Genomic DNA, 16,780 nt, shown 5'->3' on the forward strand with positions numbered 1-16,780 from the left:
AAATCCCCCCCCAGGGGGGATGGCCACGCCGCAGTCCCTTCTCCTCCATTCTCCTCTTGGGATCTTGGGCACGCATGCATACGCGCCCGGTGTGAGTTTTAAGCCACCGGGTCCGGGACTCGAACCACAGTTGACTACATGGGAGTCCAGCGACATAGCCATTACGCTAACTGCTGGTCCCTATCTCTTCTTTATTTCTGAATTGAAGCTCAGCAGCTTAGTTTCAGGCACTGTTCTCTAGAAACAGGGAGGACTTTGGGTCACTCAGGACCAGTGACAACAGTGCAAGGTGCTGATGACAAACAGGGAGGTAGAACACAAGAGAGACTGGCAATTGCCTACTCCTGCACACCTCTGAACACTCAGAGATACCTTGAATAATTTAGGAAGGAATATATAGATTACCAGATGACTGGAAAACATTGCAGAGGCACAAGAAATATGAACAACCAACAAAATGTCTCTCCCCCAAGGGAAACATCAATTCCTCATCACCCACAGAACACAATAGAACTCATGGAAATGTCAGATAAACAATTAAGAATATTTATAGTGACCAAACTAAATGAGATGAAAGAGAAAAGAGACAATGAGCTCCAGGAGATGAGGAAGTCCTTTCACAATTGAAAAAAGAAATAGACACCATAAAAAAAGAATCAAACAGAATTGTTAGAGATGAAGAATGTGATACAGGAAATTAAAACCTCCCTCTAAAGTATTGAAAGTAGGGAACCAGCAGTTAGCATAATGGCTAACTGTCGCTGGACTCCCACGTAGTCGATCGCGGTTCACGTCCCGGACCCAGTGGCTTAAAACTCACGCCGGGCGCGTGTGCATGCATGCCCAAGATCCTGAGAGGAGAACGGAGGAGAAGGGATTGTGGCGTGACCATCCCCCCGGGGGGTGATTTCCCGCTTTCTGTCTCTATGTCTCTCTCTGTCTGTCTGGCGAGCGCATGTGCCCAATAGCAAAAATCTCTCCCCCCCCCAAAAAAAAGTTTTGAAAGTAGATTAGATCACATAGAAGATCGAATTGTGAATGTAGGAGACAAAACCTCTGACCCAGAAAAAATTATCAAAAAAACTGAGAAAACAACTAAGGAAAATGAGGATAATATATGAGAAATACTGGATATCATCAAGCACCCAAACATCTGGATAATTGGTATCCCAGAAGACAGAGAAAATAATAAGAGCATCGATAGTTTTTTTTTTTTATTTATTTATTAAATCTTGGAAGGAAACTTTCCAAACCTAGAGAGACATTCAAATATCCAGACTCAAGAAATACATAGGACCCCAAATATAATCAACCCAAGAAGATCTTCTCCAAGGCACATCATAGCCAGACTGGCCACAACCATAGACAAAGACAGATACTAAAATTGGCAAGAGGGAAACATCAAGTTACTTATAAAAGTTATTCCGTTAGGCTGACATCCGCCCTCTCGTTAGAAACAATGTAGGCAAGGAAAGAATGGGGAAGTACAGTCAAAGTGTTAAATGAAAAACAATTTCAACCAAGAATATTGTACCCGGCAAAATTATCCTTCATACAAGACATAAAGATAAAAAAAATTATTCTCAGATAAACAAAACTGGAAAGAATTTGCCAATTTCATATCAGCTCTTCCAGAAGTTGTGAAGGGAGTGCTATACTAGGAAAACTAAAAAGTCAGACAGATATGAGAACAAAAAACAACTACGAAAATGGCTCACTTAGTGATAAGAACACATCTGGAAAGAGCGATAATGATATTGAACATTAATGGACTAAATTAATCAAGAGACACAGACTGGCCGAATGGATAAAAAAAGAGAAACCCTCTATCTGTTGCCTATAAGAAATGCACCTTATGGATAAAGACACACATAGACTAAAAGTGAAGGGCTAGAAAAAGATATCCCATACAAATGCAAATCAAAAAAGGACTGGAGTTGTGATACTGAGTTCAGACAAAATTGGCTCTAAGACAAAGACTGTAAGAAGAGACAAAGAAGGGCATTATATAGTAGTAAATGGTCTAATTCATCAAGAAGACATAACACGTAATATCTATGCACCAACTCAGGAGCACCTAAAGATGTGTAGGAAAGACTGCTGGAGCTAAAAGGAGAGTTAGCTTGCACCACTCTAATTGCTGGGGATCTCAATACCCCATCATGTCCTTTAGACATATCTTCTAGACAAAAAATAAGCAGAGAGATACAGGACCTAAACAATACTAAAAATCAAATGGGCTTGGTATACATTTGTAGAACTTTTCACCCTGAGACCACAAAATACACAAAATACACATTTTTCTCACCCCTGCATGGAACATTTTCAAAGATTGACTATATAATAGGACACACATCAAGCCTTTACAGATTCAAAGGCATAGAAACGATATTTAGCATCTTTCTTCTCTGCCCATGATGGAATTAAACTTGATACGAATTTCAAGAAAAATCCTTGAAAATACACAAACACATGGAAACTGAACAACCTACTTCTGAATGACTTCTTAACTACTGAAGAAATTAAATCTGAAATAAAAAAAAATTATGGAAACAAATGACAGTGAATACGTAAGTTTCCATAATCTAAGGGACACCGCAAAAGCAGTCATAAGAGGGAAATTCATAGCAACTAGTGAGCATAAGAGAAAGATGGAAAGGTGGCAAATAGACAACCTAACATCATGCCTCAGGGAATTGGAAAAACAACAAAATCAAAAAAGAAAAAAAATGCCAAGGGAAAAGAAATAATGAAGATTTGAGCATAAATAAGTGAAATAGAAAATAAACAGACTAACTCCTGTCCGAATGGTGAAGATTAAGAATACAAAATGTGGTAAGTGTTGGCAGGGTTGTGGTGAAAGGGAAACTCTCCTATACTGTTGGGAATGTAAATTGGTCCAGCCACTATGGAAAACAATATGGAGGTTCCTCAAAGAGCTACAAATAAAACTACCATTTGATCCAGCAATCCTACTTCTGAGTATTTACCCAAAGGACAGGAGAATGCTCAGTCAGAAAAGTGTTATTGTGGCATTATTCACGATTGCTAAGACATGTTACCAACCCAAATGTCCACAAACAGATGAATGGATTGAAAAAATGTGGGACATATACCCAATGGAATACCATTTAGTATTCCATAAAAAAAAAAAAAAAATGACCCTGGCATTTGATAAAAAAGGGACAAATATGGAAGATTTATTGCTGAGTGAAGCAAGCCAGGCTATGAAAGAAAGATATTGTATGTATTTATTTACTATATACCAACTCTCCACACTGTGTGGTGGAGATTCATATATTCGAGGGTATGAAAGCAATGAAAAGTTACAGATGCTGAAGACAGTGTGGAATGGGGGGTGGGGTAAGGGAAGAGTATAGAGAAGGAAGGCAGGAGAAATAATAGAGAGGCATGACATTTGTGGGACACAGAAATGGTTTATTACCTGTTGATAACATGTATGGTATTCTCAACTTGACTGGTGTGAGAAGTATTTCATGTTAGGTAAATTCTCTTTACAAGCCAAATGATGTATAACAATTGAATGTTTAAAAATTACAAGAATAATTTTAAAAAATTAAAAATCTGAAAAAAATTGAAAAGTTATTTGCTGCTGCTGATGTGTATAATAATGTCTTTGTCTTTACTCATATTCATGGTAATTGTGCTGGAAAAAAATGTTATACACTGTAAAGATATTTGTGATTCAATGTAATATAAAATAATAAATAAATAAAAAGGAAAGCAGAGAAAGATAAAAATGGGATGTTCTAATGTGTTAATATTTGTCATTCACTCATTGGTGAATTAATGCTAGGGTACAGGTAAAGCAAAAGAACAAAGATATAATATGTATGATCTCCCATTTATGTTTGTGTAAGATTTCTGAAAGACTGGTTCCCAAAATGTTGATAATGATTCTATCAGGATACAATTCCAGTTGATTTTTTTATACATATATACATACACTTTTATAGAAAGAGTCACATTTTTTATATATTATTTATGTAATAAAAATCTAAATGAGGGCTGGTTCTGTGATCTAGCAGTAAGGTAGGTAAATCTCACTTTGCTGACCGCATGGTTCAAATCCTGCTCAAAAAACACAATGGGCACATGTGTATGCATGTGCCCCAAATCCCAGCCGGATAGAGAAATGGAGGAGAAGGGATTGCAGTGTAACCATACCCTGTTGAGTACGTTCTCTGTCTTTCTGTCTGTCTCTCTGGTGAGTGCACACTACCTCTGGGTTGGGGGGGGGAGTCTATTATAAGTGAAGAGGTTTCCATTGTGGAAAATACATAGCTGATATACTGTTTTGAAAAAAATATTCAATTGGTTTGCTGCTAAACTTAAAATAATTTTCATAAGGGGATATTAGTGATGGGATGATTATGTTCATTTGCCTTTTTTTTGTGGGGGGGGAGAGGTTTTTGCTATAGGGAGCATGCGCTCGCCAGACAGACAGAGAGAGTCAGAGAGACAGAAAGTGAGAAATCACCCCACAGGGGGATGGTCACGCTGCAATCCCTTCTCCTCCATTCTCCTCTCGGGATCTTGGGCATGCACGCACATGCGCCCGGCATGAGTTTTAAGCCACCGGGTCTGGGACACGAACTGCGTTGACTACGTTGGAGTCAGCAACATAGCCATTACGCTAACTGCTGGTCCCTTCATTTGCCTTTGAGATACATAACCCGATGTATATAAAACTGTCATTTCTCTTGGTTTACATTTCTCTTGGTTTACTGTGGTGTTTAATTCCACAGATGCACATTGACTCTCATGAAGCCCTTGGAGTGTTAAATACTTTATTTGAGATTTTGGCTCCTTCATCCCTCCGTCCTGTGGACATGCTTTTACGGAGTATGTTCGTCACTCCAAACACAATGGTGAGTCTTACCTGGTTCATCAGATTGACCTTGAGGGCTGATTCAGACACAGGCTTTGGGTGTGGAACTTGAGAATTTACATTTTTAACAAGTTCCCAGGTGATACTTTTGCTCCTTTTATGGGACCACACTGAGAGCTAGTGATGTAGAGATTTATGGTAGTATGGTAAAATAAGGGTAATTTTTTCCCAATGAAATTGGTAATGAAAGAAAATTTAATTATTTTTGTCTTTAGCTATAATGTATTTGTCTTTCTTTTAGGCATCTGTGAGCACTGTTCAACTGTGGATATCAGGAATTCTAGCCATTCTGAGAGTTTTAATTTCCCAGTCAACTGAAGATATTGTCCTTTCTCGTATTCAAGAGCTCTCCTTCTCTTCTTATTTAATCTCCTGTCCAGTAATTAATAGGTTAAGAGATGGTGATAGTAATTCAACACTGGAAGAGCACAGCGAAGGGAAACAAATGAAGAATTTGCCAGAAGAAACGTTTTCAAGGTATGCTTTAAATCTGAACCTGTAACTGATCTATATTTATTTTTAAGTCATGTGATTTTTAGTCTGGAATAGCTCTTAGTCCTGATTCAGCTCTGTGAGTTGGGTGCAGAAACCTATGATGGTGTGTGTTGTCATCCAGCCTATCTTACTATGGCCCTTGGTTCATACCTCTTAAGGCTCTGTCATATTCTATCTCTTATAAAGACGCAGTGGCTTATCGTGGGCAGGGCAGAGGGTGGCCTGCCCTCCATGCAGGCCGTGAGAGAGAGTGCAGTGCCTGTAGAGAATATTAAAACCTAAGAAACTCACTAAAAGCTGGCCTTATGTTTATCTGTACCATGTGCTGGCAGTTATACATACCATCAGTAATGAACTAACTTCTCCTTGCCAAGGTAGACAGCTGCCATGATACCTTATCAAGTTACACCTTCTCTTGTAGATTGTTCAGAAGCTTGTTGAGGGCTTTGATCATAATCTGGGCACTAGTAAATGCCTGTTACATAGACAACGGTCTATTCAACTGATAGTTATCCTTTTCCCTTTCTTGGAAGGTTTCTGTTACAACTGGCTGAATTCTTTGCTGGATTCAGAGCATTCACTAATGAGAGCTACTTCTGCAAATGTGTGCCTTCTGGTCAGGTCTTCCATAACTTCACTTTAGCTGTCCCTTGATTTGTCATCAGTGACAGTGCACTGTGTTTCGTGGAGATAAACCCAGTAAACGTGGACACACTTTTGTCTGTAGGTTCAATCGACAGCCTATGGTTTACTGTCTGTTATATTGAAGCAGGTGGTTAAAACTGATGATACATTAACTTCTGTGGTAGATGATCAGTGTGTGTTTGTGTAATGCTTTACTGTTTACAAAGCTTTAAAAAAAATACTATAGCCCTTCTCTGGGACTTGATGCTCCTAGGTTACTATGCAATGAGTATAGCCTGTCACTGGAGAAGTGTATGAATGTCTAAACACATTTATTGAGCAGTCACTCTGGGGTTCATTCTAGCAACAAGAAGTGATGTGTAGGTGGTGGAAGTAGGCCCCCCTCGCCCAAGTCCTCTTTATGTTACCATCAACTCCTTACCAGGCACTGTGGATTCATCAGGTGTGTCCAGAGGAAGTGCCCATGTGACTTGACTGAGGATCAATCAAATAGGGCAGGCTGCTGTTCCTTGGAAGACAATCTAGAGAAAAAATAATGAGCTTGATTCCACTGATGGAATAAATGCCATTTTTAATTAATGGAGAGTGAGACAAAAAAGTAAATTCCAATGAATTAGAAGCCAAATAGTTAAGAAGCTCAAAGAGTAAAGTTTCCTGTCCTCTCCCCTTTTGCACAGAAACATAAACAGACCTGTCCCTGGGGCCAGTGGATGGCATAGGGGTTGCATCCCTAGACTCCCACATGGCCAACTGTGGTTCGAGTCCCAGACCCAGTGGCTTCAAACTCATGCTGGGTACATGTGCATGCATGCCCGAGATACTAGGAGAAAAAAGGAGGAGAAGGGATTTCTCACTATCTTTCTGACAAGTGCTCATGCCCCATGGCAAAACTTTCTTTTAAAACAAAAAAAAAACACTGGCCCTTCCCTGTTCCTCACTTTAAGTAAAGGGCATTGGATCTCACCTCAGGACACACACACAAACGTGCAAATAAAAAATAAATTTTATATATATATATATATATTTTTTTTAATTTTTGAAATAATTATTTAATTTTACATTACGTCGGGGGTGGGGGAATGAGAAAGCAAGCCACAGATCTGGGACTGGAACCATGGTCGGCCATGTGGGAGTCCAGTGCCTCCACCACACCACCTGCTGGTACCCCCCCAAAATAAATAATTAAAAATAAAATTTACTACATGTCATTTTATCTTTTTTTTTTTTTTTGAGAGGTTTTTGCTATAGGGCGCGTGCGCTCGCCAGACAGACAGAGAAAGAGAGACAGAAAGCGAGAAATCACCCCCCAGGGGGGATGGCCATGCCGCACTCCCTTCTCCTCCATTCTCCTCTTGGGATCTTGGGCACACACGCACACGCGCCCAGCGTGAGTTTCAAGCCACCGGGTCCGGGACGCGAACCGCGGTCGGCTACATGGGAGTCCAGCGACATAGCCATTACGCTAACTGCTGGTCTCATGTCATTTTATCTTAACATTCCTTTGAAGGTGCTATGATTACTGCCATTTCAGAAGTATGGAAGATGATACCCAGAGAAGCAAAGTAACTTAATTCAAAATAATACTTTACTTATGTTTTACTTTACCTATTGTACTTACCTATGTTTTTACTTTATCTAAATTTATCATAAATACTTTACACACAAGAAGTATACCTTACATACATGAGGTAACTTCAAAAAGTTCATGGAAATGAAATTATTAATAAAATACGATGGATTTATTTTGGTGCCAGTGAAAATGTGGAATCCTTGCATAGTTTTTCTTTTCTTTCTTTCTTTTTCTTTAAACAACATAAATATCTATTAATGTTAATGAATACAGCTCTTTACATCATTGTCCTAAAGCTAGGTAGCAGCTAATCCCTGACGATTTACCATTTAAGCTATTTCCAATTTTCTCTCTCTCTTTTTTTTCTTGTCCTGAAGGTATACATTTTTTTATTTTTTTTATTTTAAATCTATCTATATATATATATACTTGTATGATTTTCAGATTTCATATTTTATACCACAATCTGTCAGTTTTTCATACTATGCATTTTCTATGAACTTTTTGAAGACATCTTATATACCTGGCTAAGTGTTCTATAATAGCCACCTAATTAACTGTCCATTTTTCTTGAAAGGTTTCTATTACAACTGGTTGGTATTCTTTTAGAGGACATTGTTACAAAACAGCTAAAAGTGGAAATGAGTGAACAGCAACATACTTTCTATTGCCAAGAACTAGGCACACTGCTCATGTGTCTGATCCACATCTTCAAGTCTGGTAGGTAAATCAGATGTCTCAGTATTTCCTGTCTGCATTGTCCACTCCTAGATTCCAAAGGCCATGCTGTCCCATAGAAGTTCTGCTCTGCTAAGTGTGCTATATGGAAATGTTTTGTTGGTGGTAAGAGTTAACCTGATTCTATATGGTTGAACAGTTCCACTCTTGGGTACCTACCCAAAAGAATGGAAAACATGGTGATTAAAAGATATTTGTGTGTTAGTGTTCATAGGAGCATTATTCACAATAACTAAAATGTGGAAGCACCTCAGTGTCCATCGATGGATGAATGGATAAGCAAAATCTCTTATATACATGCAATAGAATATTATTCCACTTTAAAAGGGAAGGGAAGGGGCCAGGAGTGGCCTGGTGGTTAAGAGCACTGGACACCCACATGGCCAACCATGGTTCTAGTCCCAGACCTGGTGGCTTGCCTTCTCACTTTCTGTCTCTCTCTCTGTCCCTTTCTGGTCAAATTAAAATAAATAAATACATTTAAATAAAATCATTCTTTAAAAACAAAAAGGAAAGGAATTCTAATATGTGCGAAAACATGTAAGCCAATCACCAAAGACAAATACTATGACTTATATGAGGTACCTGGAGTAGTCAGAATCAGAGAGAAAAAACAGAATAGTGCTTCTCAGGGGCTAGAGTTTGGGAGAATGCAAAGATACTGTTTGATGGGCACAGAGTTTCAATTTACAGGATAAAAAGAGTTATAAGAGATGGATGGTGGTGATATGAACATTATTAAGACCGGAGAACTCTATACCCAGACATGTTAAAGATGGTAAATTTTGGAGGCTTACCTTGTTGTCTGGTAATTAAGGGAGCTGAATCCCATGTGGCCAACCAAGTGATTTCAATCTCAGCCCTTGAAAAACACACTGGATGTGTGTGCGTGCTTATCCAAAATTCCGACAGGATGAAGAAATGGTAGAGAAGGGATTAGGGCTTGACCATACCCCTTCGGAGGGGAGTACTTTCTCCTTTTTCCTCCCTCTGCATCTCCACCCTGTCTTCCTCTGACTAGGACATACACGCTGGCAAATTAGAAAAACAAAAAGATGGTAAATTTTGTGTTAGGTGTATTTTACCACAATACGAAAAAAAGAAAAAAAAAAAGGGGAAAGACTCAAACTGAGGGCTACCTCCTGTCTCAAAGGTTTGAGGGCTGAGATGGTTTGTTTTCTTCATGAATGATCATGAATGAAAGCTCAATGGGCCCACCTGCAGTGGTGCCTGATGATGTCACCATTTGGGAGGTTGGAAGCTGCATAGAAGGCTTGGGTTTGTTTCCTGGGCCAACATGAACATGCCGGACATGGTTCTACATACCTGTAATCCTAGCTAATTTAAGACTGGGGAAGGACAGTTGCAACAAGATGAGACCTTGTCAAAAAATGCCTGTCTCTGCCTCTTTCGCCCTCACCCTTCCTTACTTCCTTCAGTGAAACTAAGAGAAAGTCAGAAGATGGCAGTTGTGTATCAAGCTTAGGAAGCAGCCAATCCAAATTATGGCAGTGTTTTCCAAGAAGAATGAGTGTTTTTAAGAGGAATGCCTTACTTTAGATAAAATGAATAAGAAGCTAGAAGACTAGTTATAGGGTATAGGCATATTTTTCTTCTCAACAAGAAAAAAGAAAGACTATTCTGATCTCTAGGAATAACAAATAGCTTTAAGTCATGATCCAAATAGGAAGCAAACCAAAATGTGTGATTTTCAGCTGTTAATCTGATGGAAAACCTTCATTTTGTATCAAAAATGTTCTTGAGAGAGGCCAGCAGAGGGCATAGCGGTTACGTCACTGGATTCCCACATGACTGATCACAGTTCAGGTCCTGGACCCAGTAGCTTTAATGTCATCACTGGGGCATGTGTGCCCAAGATCCCAGGAGGAGAATGGAGCAAAAGGGATTGCGCTGTGGTCATTCCCCCTCGGGTGATTTCTCACTTTTCCTCTCATTGTCTCTGTTTCTCTCTTTCTGGCATGCACATGTGCCCTAAGGCAAAACTGTCTACCCCCCAAAAAGTTCTCTTTTAAGTGGCACAGGGGACTTGATTGAGAACTCATAGATATAATTCTTTTAGGTCTCTTAGCTCTCTTGGGAGGTATATTCACATAGTCATAATATGGTTAACTGTTTGAGCTTTTATTTTTAGAATTAATATATGAATACAACACTGGAGATTTATTTTATGGTTTGAGAACAGAGTGAAACTTTTTGTTGTTGTTCTGACAAATATAAAAGGAAAATTAACTGACTTGATTTGGGAAGTAGATGGTAGAGGAAAAGGTGGAAAATGGAAGGGGCACCAATACTCTCATCTTGCTCATCTTGCATTGTTGAGATACAGGATAAAGTCTGAAGTTGACAGGTTACATTGGTATCCACATATAACTAAAATATAATTCAAATTGGTAAAAGGTAGCATAAGCGAGCTAAATTTCATCTTTAATAGGGTAGAGTTAATAGCTAGGGCCTAAAATCGTCTAAACTCTATAGACCATTAGAAAAGTCACAACACATTCTTGCATAGAAAAACAGAAAAATATGTCATAACTTTTACAATGACCCAATACATGGTTATTATATTCTGTAGTCCTTTTGTGTCAGAGATTCAACATAATCCTAACTAAAGCCGGAGAAGAATGAACTGGTCTATGATTCTAGAAGGTGGTGGCAGGGGTGGTTTATTCTCCTTAGGCAGGACTGCATCTAGTGGTTCAGTTCCATGGTCTGGTTCTCACAGTGTCTGTGTTTTCTATGTTGGCTTCATTCTCTGGTGGGCCTCTTCTATGTGGCAGGACTGATGGCCTCTGGCACTTACGGTCTCAGCCTCTGAAGTAGGCATGTGACTGGCCCTGCATGAGTCGTACGGGTGACCATGAGCCCTCCTCAGTGCTCAGGTTGATTGAGCCAGGTGAGAGATTGGTCAGCATTCCTTTGAGGAAGAGGATGCCTTCCCTTTGAGGGTAAGGGTTAGGTACTTTTTAAGGGGCTACAAATGATAAAAACACATTTATTAGAATTTTTTATATACTATGAAATATTACACAGCTATAAGAAACAGTGAGATCCTGTCATTCAACTCAAAATGGATTACTATAGCTTTATAGCTTTTAAAAAGTTATTTTTATTATTGTTTGTTGCTATAGGCCACATATGATCACATATGCCCTATAGCATATATATACATACATATATACATACACACATATATCTTATATACATATTATATATAATATAATATATTTAAGTTTGCTATAGGACACATGTGATCACCAGAGAGACACAGAGGGAGACAGACAGCGACAGAGAGAGAATGTGAGAAAGCAAGCCACTGGGTCCAGAACTTGAACCACCGTCAGCCCACCTGCTGGCCACAAACACAGATTTAATGTTGAGTAAAGTGAGTCAGACTTTAAAAGATACACATTGTATATCCCTACTCAATTTGTACTGAGTGTTTGCACTTTACGGCAGAGACCTAAAGGTGTGATGGCAGAGAGGACTGGTGTATATGCTAGTGACAGGAAGGGGAGAAAGTGGTTGTTAGTGAGTGGTGGATGATAGGTGTGAGAAAGAAAAAAGGAAAAAAATATTATAAATGATAAACTTGTTTACAAGGAAAAAAATCAAAACCATTTTTTGTATTGTCTCAAATTGTTCACAGTAGCATGTATATTTGTTAATTTATCTGTCATCAGAAGAGCATTTTGCCTAAAAGAAAGATATGACTAGTATGGGAAATGTTTACAATTTTTTGTGAAGTTGTCATTTTTCATTTATTTGTAAACCATTTTTTTAATTTTTGGTACATGTGAAATTGCAACTGAAGTTTATTTTGTCAATGTTTTTGAATGAACTGAACAAAGTTTTGTTTTTTAAAGAAAGAATTTTGGAGATAACTACTAGAACTAAAAATAGAAAGGACAACAAAGAGGGAGGGTCAGGGCACCTTTGCCTTTAGAAGCCCCTCTCTGTTATTGAATTGTTAGAGTAAAAGGTAGTCACCATTTCCAGCATTTGTTCATTTGACAAAACTTACAGCGTGGCCTGAGCTCATGCTAGGCTCTGAGTGTGCAGGGTAGGCAAAGCAAACAAATAGGATTCTTGCCTTCGGGAAGCCTGGTGCCCAAATATGCAGTCACAGTCTCCATATTCTTAGAAAAGAAACAAACTGTGGTTGATGGACAAAATAGGGGTGAGGAGGTAGGAGAAGGGTTTCTGAGGGGTGGCTGTCACACTAAGACCTGACAGGGGAGGAAGAGCTAGCCCTTTGAAAAGAAGTATTCATCCTTGTGAAACCTCTTGTCACTTCACTTCTTTTATGGTCTTCTCTTTCCTACCTCTTAGTCATGCCCGTTCCCGCGTTCCTCGTGTTTCCCGTGTTTCTGATCTTGATCTTCTTTCTCTGTTCCCTTCCCCTCTCTCTGGTCTGTCTTTCCCTCTTCTCATTCTTGATAGATTCCACCCTTGTGACCTTGGTTGTTTATATGGTCCTGGTCATTCTGCATTCTGTCTTTTTACTTTGTAGATACACGATTTGTGTTGTTGATACCTCAGTCTTACGCTTAAAATTGAACTTGTTGCCTAGCATAGCTGCTTTTCTTCAAGGCTTTCTCTTCTTGTTAATTAGATCCACATTTGTCATTAGGAGTGGTCAAAACTCTAGCATTGTTTTCAGCTCCTACTATCCCAGTGAGCCTTGTCTGACTTCAGTCTCTCCCTTTGTGGGAACACTGCCCTTCCAGAGCCCATCTTGTTTTCCATCTGTCCTCACCTAGTACATTTCAGCAGCAGGTGCAGAGCGTTTCTGCCATGCCAGGCACTGTGCCAGGCCCTGTACTCTGGTCCCAGTATGTGATCCTTACTGCAGCCCTTTGAGCAGGTGCTTCTCTGAATTCCATTTCACAGTGAGGAAGCCAGGGTCACAAGGTCACCCAGGTTGTCAGTGGTTAAGCCACAATCTGGCCTGGACAGTTTGATATCAAAGCTTGTAGTGACATGTCACTAGTGCCCAGCTCTGATCACAGTTTCTTATTACCTGTTCTGTACTCATGTCCATTGTCTATCATGCCATGTGGTTTGGGTCCTGACTTCAATATTCCTTCAGGCAGCATATCCCTCTTCACTCATGTTCACTGACCCCCACAAGAAGCCTGTGCAGTAATGGAGGGTCCCAGAAGAATGAGTCCAGTTCTGGGTAGACTGGAGGTGGGTAATACTGACTGGGCAGTGAGCATAGAGAAACCTTAGGAGACCAGAGGAAACCAGAGATAGGCTTGAGCATTAGAACTCCTTGTCCTCACTGGGATTTTGTTCTCTGAGTGCCATGCTTTTGTTAGCTCTCTTCCTCTGTGTCTCAGGTTGTATGTTCTGCAGATCATGAAGTCAAAAGAAGTCTGTTCTCTATTTTAGGACCCTTTCATATGTTGAAATTCAAGTAAGTTTGCCTCATCAGCAGTGATGCCAGGAGACCCAGCGATGGGGAGGGGACCTTGGCCAGCAGGGCTTTGCTGTATCCTGTGTCTCACTGCCCCTTCCTGATGTCTGCAGTGTTTCTGGTCTATGGCCTTGGGAGAAACAGCCCTTGGAAGCCATCGCAGGGCAACGAGAGAGGCCTGTTAGCCTGACTCTGTATTTATCCAAATGAGGGTATAGAATAAAATCATTAATTCCTTGAGGGCTTTTTTCCAGGTCCTGGAAAGATACCCTGAGGAAGCTGTGAGCAGAGCCTAGCTGGGTCTGTTGCTGATATGTCAGTATTGAGTGTGGATGGCTGATCGCATGGATGCCCTGTGGTTGGGCACAGAGGCCCAAGGGGTGCAGAGGCCAGTTGGCAATAACCCACAGACAGTACACAGAGCCTGGGACTGGTGTGAGCACTTGCATCTGCTCCTGTAGTCTGTTAAGTGTTTCTGTTCCTTTGTTTGTAGCAAGCTAAGGAGCTGTTTATGATAGTGGAGTAGTGTGCTATTTCCACCCTGCTGTTCCTGCCCATGTGCAGTGACTCAGTTTTGTGGGGGTCCTGCTGTGGCCTTAGTACAGTGACTTGAGGTGATGGTTGTTGGCCACCACCTTCTTGGGGAGCACAGAGTGAGGCCTCTTTCTTGCAGCTCAGGAAAACTTGACAATGCCAGCCAGTAGGGGTATAGACAGCAGGAGAGTAAGGGTTTGCTGATCTGTTAAATCAGGGGAATATCTGCTTCTGCCTAGAAAAGTCAGAATTTTCTAAGGGCCAAGTGCTTTGACTATATAGGTGTGGGAAAGGGCTGCATGGGTCTTTTTTATATAAAATTTTTGTGTAGCCATGTGGTGTTAGATGGAGATTCACAGCAAAAACTTTTCCCCTTAACTAGTTTTACTCTGATATTTTGGAATGTTTGTTTCTAGGAATGTTCCGGAGAATCACAGCAGCTGCCACTAGACTCTTCACCAGCGATGGCTGTGATGGCAGTTTCTATACACTGGAGAGCTTGAACGCGCGGGCGCGCTCCATGATCCGCACACATCCGGCCCTGGTGCTACTCTGGTGTCAGATCCTGCTACTGGTCAACTACACTGACTACCGCTGGTGGGCAGAGGTGCAGCAGACGCCCAAGTAGGTTCACAGTGGGTGTACCAACCTGGCTGTCCTTCTTAGCCTGAGGTTTGGCTGTTAGGGAGGCATTTTCATTTCTATTTCTCATGAAGCTCTGTGCAATTTCTGCTGCATGTTAAATCTTCCTTTCATTAACAGTATATTGTCAGTCTAACCAAAGGCATTTAAAATAGCTGCTGGTTTCTAATGTGATTTTTTTCTTTGACAGGGTCTTGGCCACCTTCTGTCTTGTGGGTTATTCTCCTCATGCTGTGACCCTCCTGCTAGGTTCTGGGCCTTGAAGCATTTTCACAGCCAAACATGTTGCAATGTCTTAACTTCATTATAATTTAAATGTGTTTCTGGTTATTCTTAGATAATGAAGTAATTATTTAGCAGATTTCAAAACAACTTAGAATTTTTTTTTTTAATCATTTGAAAAGACTTTATTAAGTGTATGATTGTGGGTGGCCCTCTTTTTGCAAAATGTTCTCAGGTGTAAGCCTTGATTTCTGAGTGTTCACTGGTGCAGACATTTAAACGTTTATGGAAATTAAAGCTATTATGCAGCTGAGTCCTTAGTGTAGCTTTTCCAGAAGGTTCAGGAACCTACTTTTGGAGAAGATCTAGAAAAGAGAATGTAGATGTGGTTAACTCCTTTCTATTCAGTATGGGAGATTGGGCCATATGATATCAGGAGTCTCATATGGGCTGATCCTGGCTTTCAGCTGGGAAATCCTGAAGGCTGAGAGGCACTGCCAACCATCTCATCTGTGCTATATTTAGTGAAACCTTCAGAGGAAATGGAAATGCTATTTGCTGCCCCCAGAGTATTGATCATTTCGTTGGGGGAGGTAGACCACTGACAGGATTTGAATGCTTAGAAAGTATCTTAAACCTGTCATGACTGAGTCCTATAAGAATTAAGAAACAGAAAGTGCTTCTCAAATATGTGTATAAATCAGTGCAGAACTGACTGAGATAAAATTTAGATTCAGCACTTTGCTGGGTGCTTGGGAATCTGCATTCCTAACAAGCCGCTGGTGGTGCCAATACTTCTGCCATACTGTGAACAATAAGGTGCCTTGGAATCACCCAGGGGAACTTGTAAAACCACTTTTACTGTCCTCATGTCAGACTGCTAGGCCTTATGACTGAGAGTTTTAGGAATTGGTGTCCTGAGCACTTTGTTTTATTTTCTTTTTTTTTTTTTTTTTGGCTATAGGGTGCATACGCTTGCCAGAAAGACAGAGAGAAATAGAAAGCAAGAAATCACCCACTGGTGGGGGGGGGTGGCCACACCCTGCATTGTTTTCTTTTTTTTTTTTTTTTTGGCTATAGGGTGCATACGCTTGCCAGAAAGACAGAGAGAAATAGAAAGCAAGAAATCACCCACTGGTGGGGGGGGGGGGCCACACCCTGCAATCCCTTCTCCTCCTTTCTCCTCTCGGGATCTTGGGCTTGCATGCACACGTACCCTATGTGAGGGTTTTTTGTTTGTTTGTTTGTTTGTTTTTTCCCTTTTTCTTTTTTTTTTTAAGAGATTTTCCAATTCTTATGTCCTGCATGCCTTGCCTTTTGTTTTGTCATCCTTGATTCCCCATCCCCCACCCTCTGCTATGTCCCATCCTCCTCCCCCATTGTCCCTGGTTGCCCTCCATGCCTTCCCTCCCCCCCATTCAATTGTCCTGCCAATGAACTTAATTAGTCTAAATATATCTAATAGCTAGCACAGCTGACACATACCTATACATGAACCCAAGTCTGACTTTAGGCATAAACCCCAGTGAGTAGAATGAACATATTATAAAGTAGTACCCAGCTGTGCCTATACAGCTCGCTG

At 40.5% G+C, this 16,780-nt stretch overlaps 1 protein-coding gene across 1 annotated transcript in view; it reads left to right on the top strand.

Moving 5' to 3' along the window:
* The window catches only part of HTT (huntingtin), a gene marked incomplete at its 5' end in the record, with an annotated part of 208,048 nt that overhangs the window by 131,569 nt on the left and 59,699 nt on the right, over positions 1-16,780 (top strand). The window contains 4 exon segments of the mRNA XM_027773593.1: positions 4,770-4,892; positions 5,154-5,389; positions 8,200-8,342; positions 14,751-14,958. Of these exon segments, the coding sequence (XP_027629394.1) occupies positions 4,770-4,892; positions 5,154-5,389; positions 8,200-8,342; positions 14,751-14,958 (710 nt within the window).

Source organism: Tupaia chinensis, unplaced genomic scaffold (assembly GCF_000334495.1).
Source record: "Tupaia chinensis unplaced genomic scaffold, TupChi_1.0 Scaffold000360_1, whole genome shotgun sequence".
NCBI lineage: Eukaryota > Metazoa > Chordata > Mammalia > Scandentia > Tupaiidae > Tupaia > Tupaia belangeri.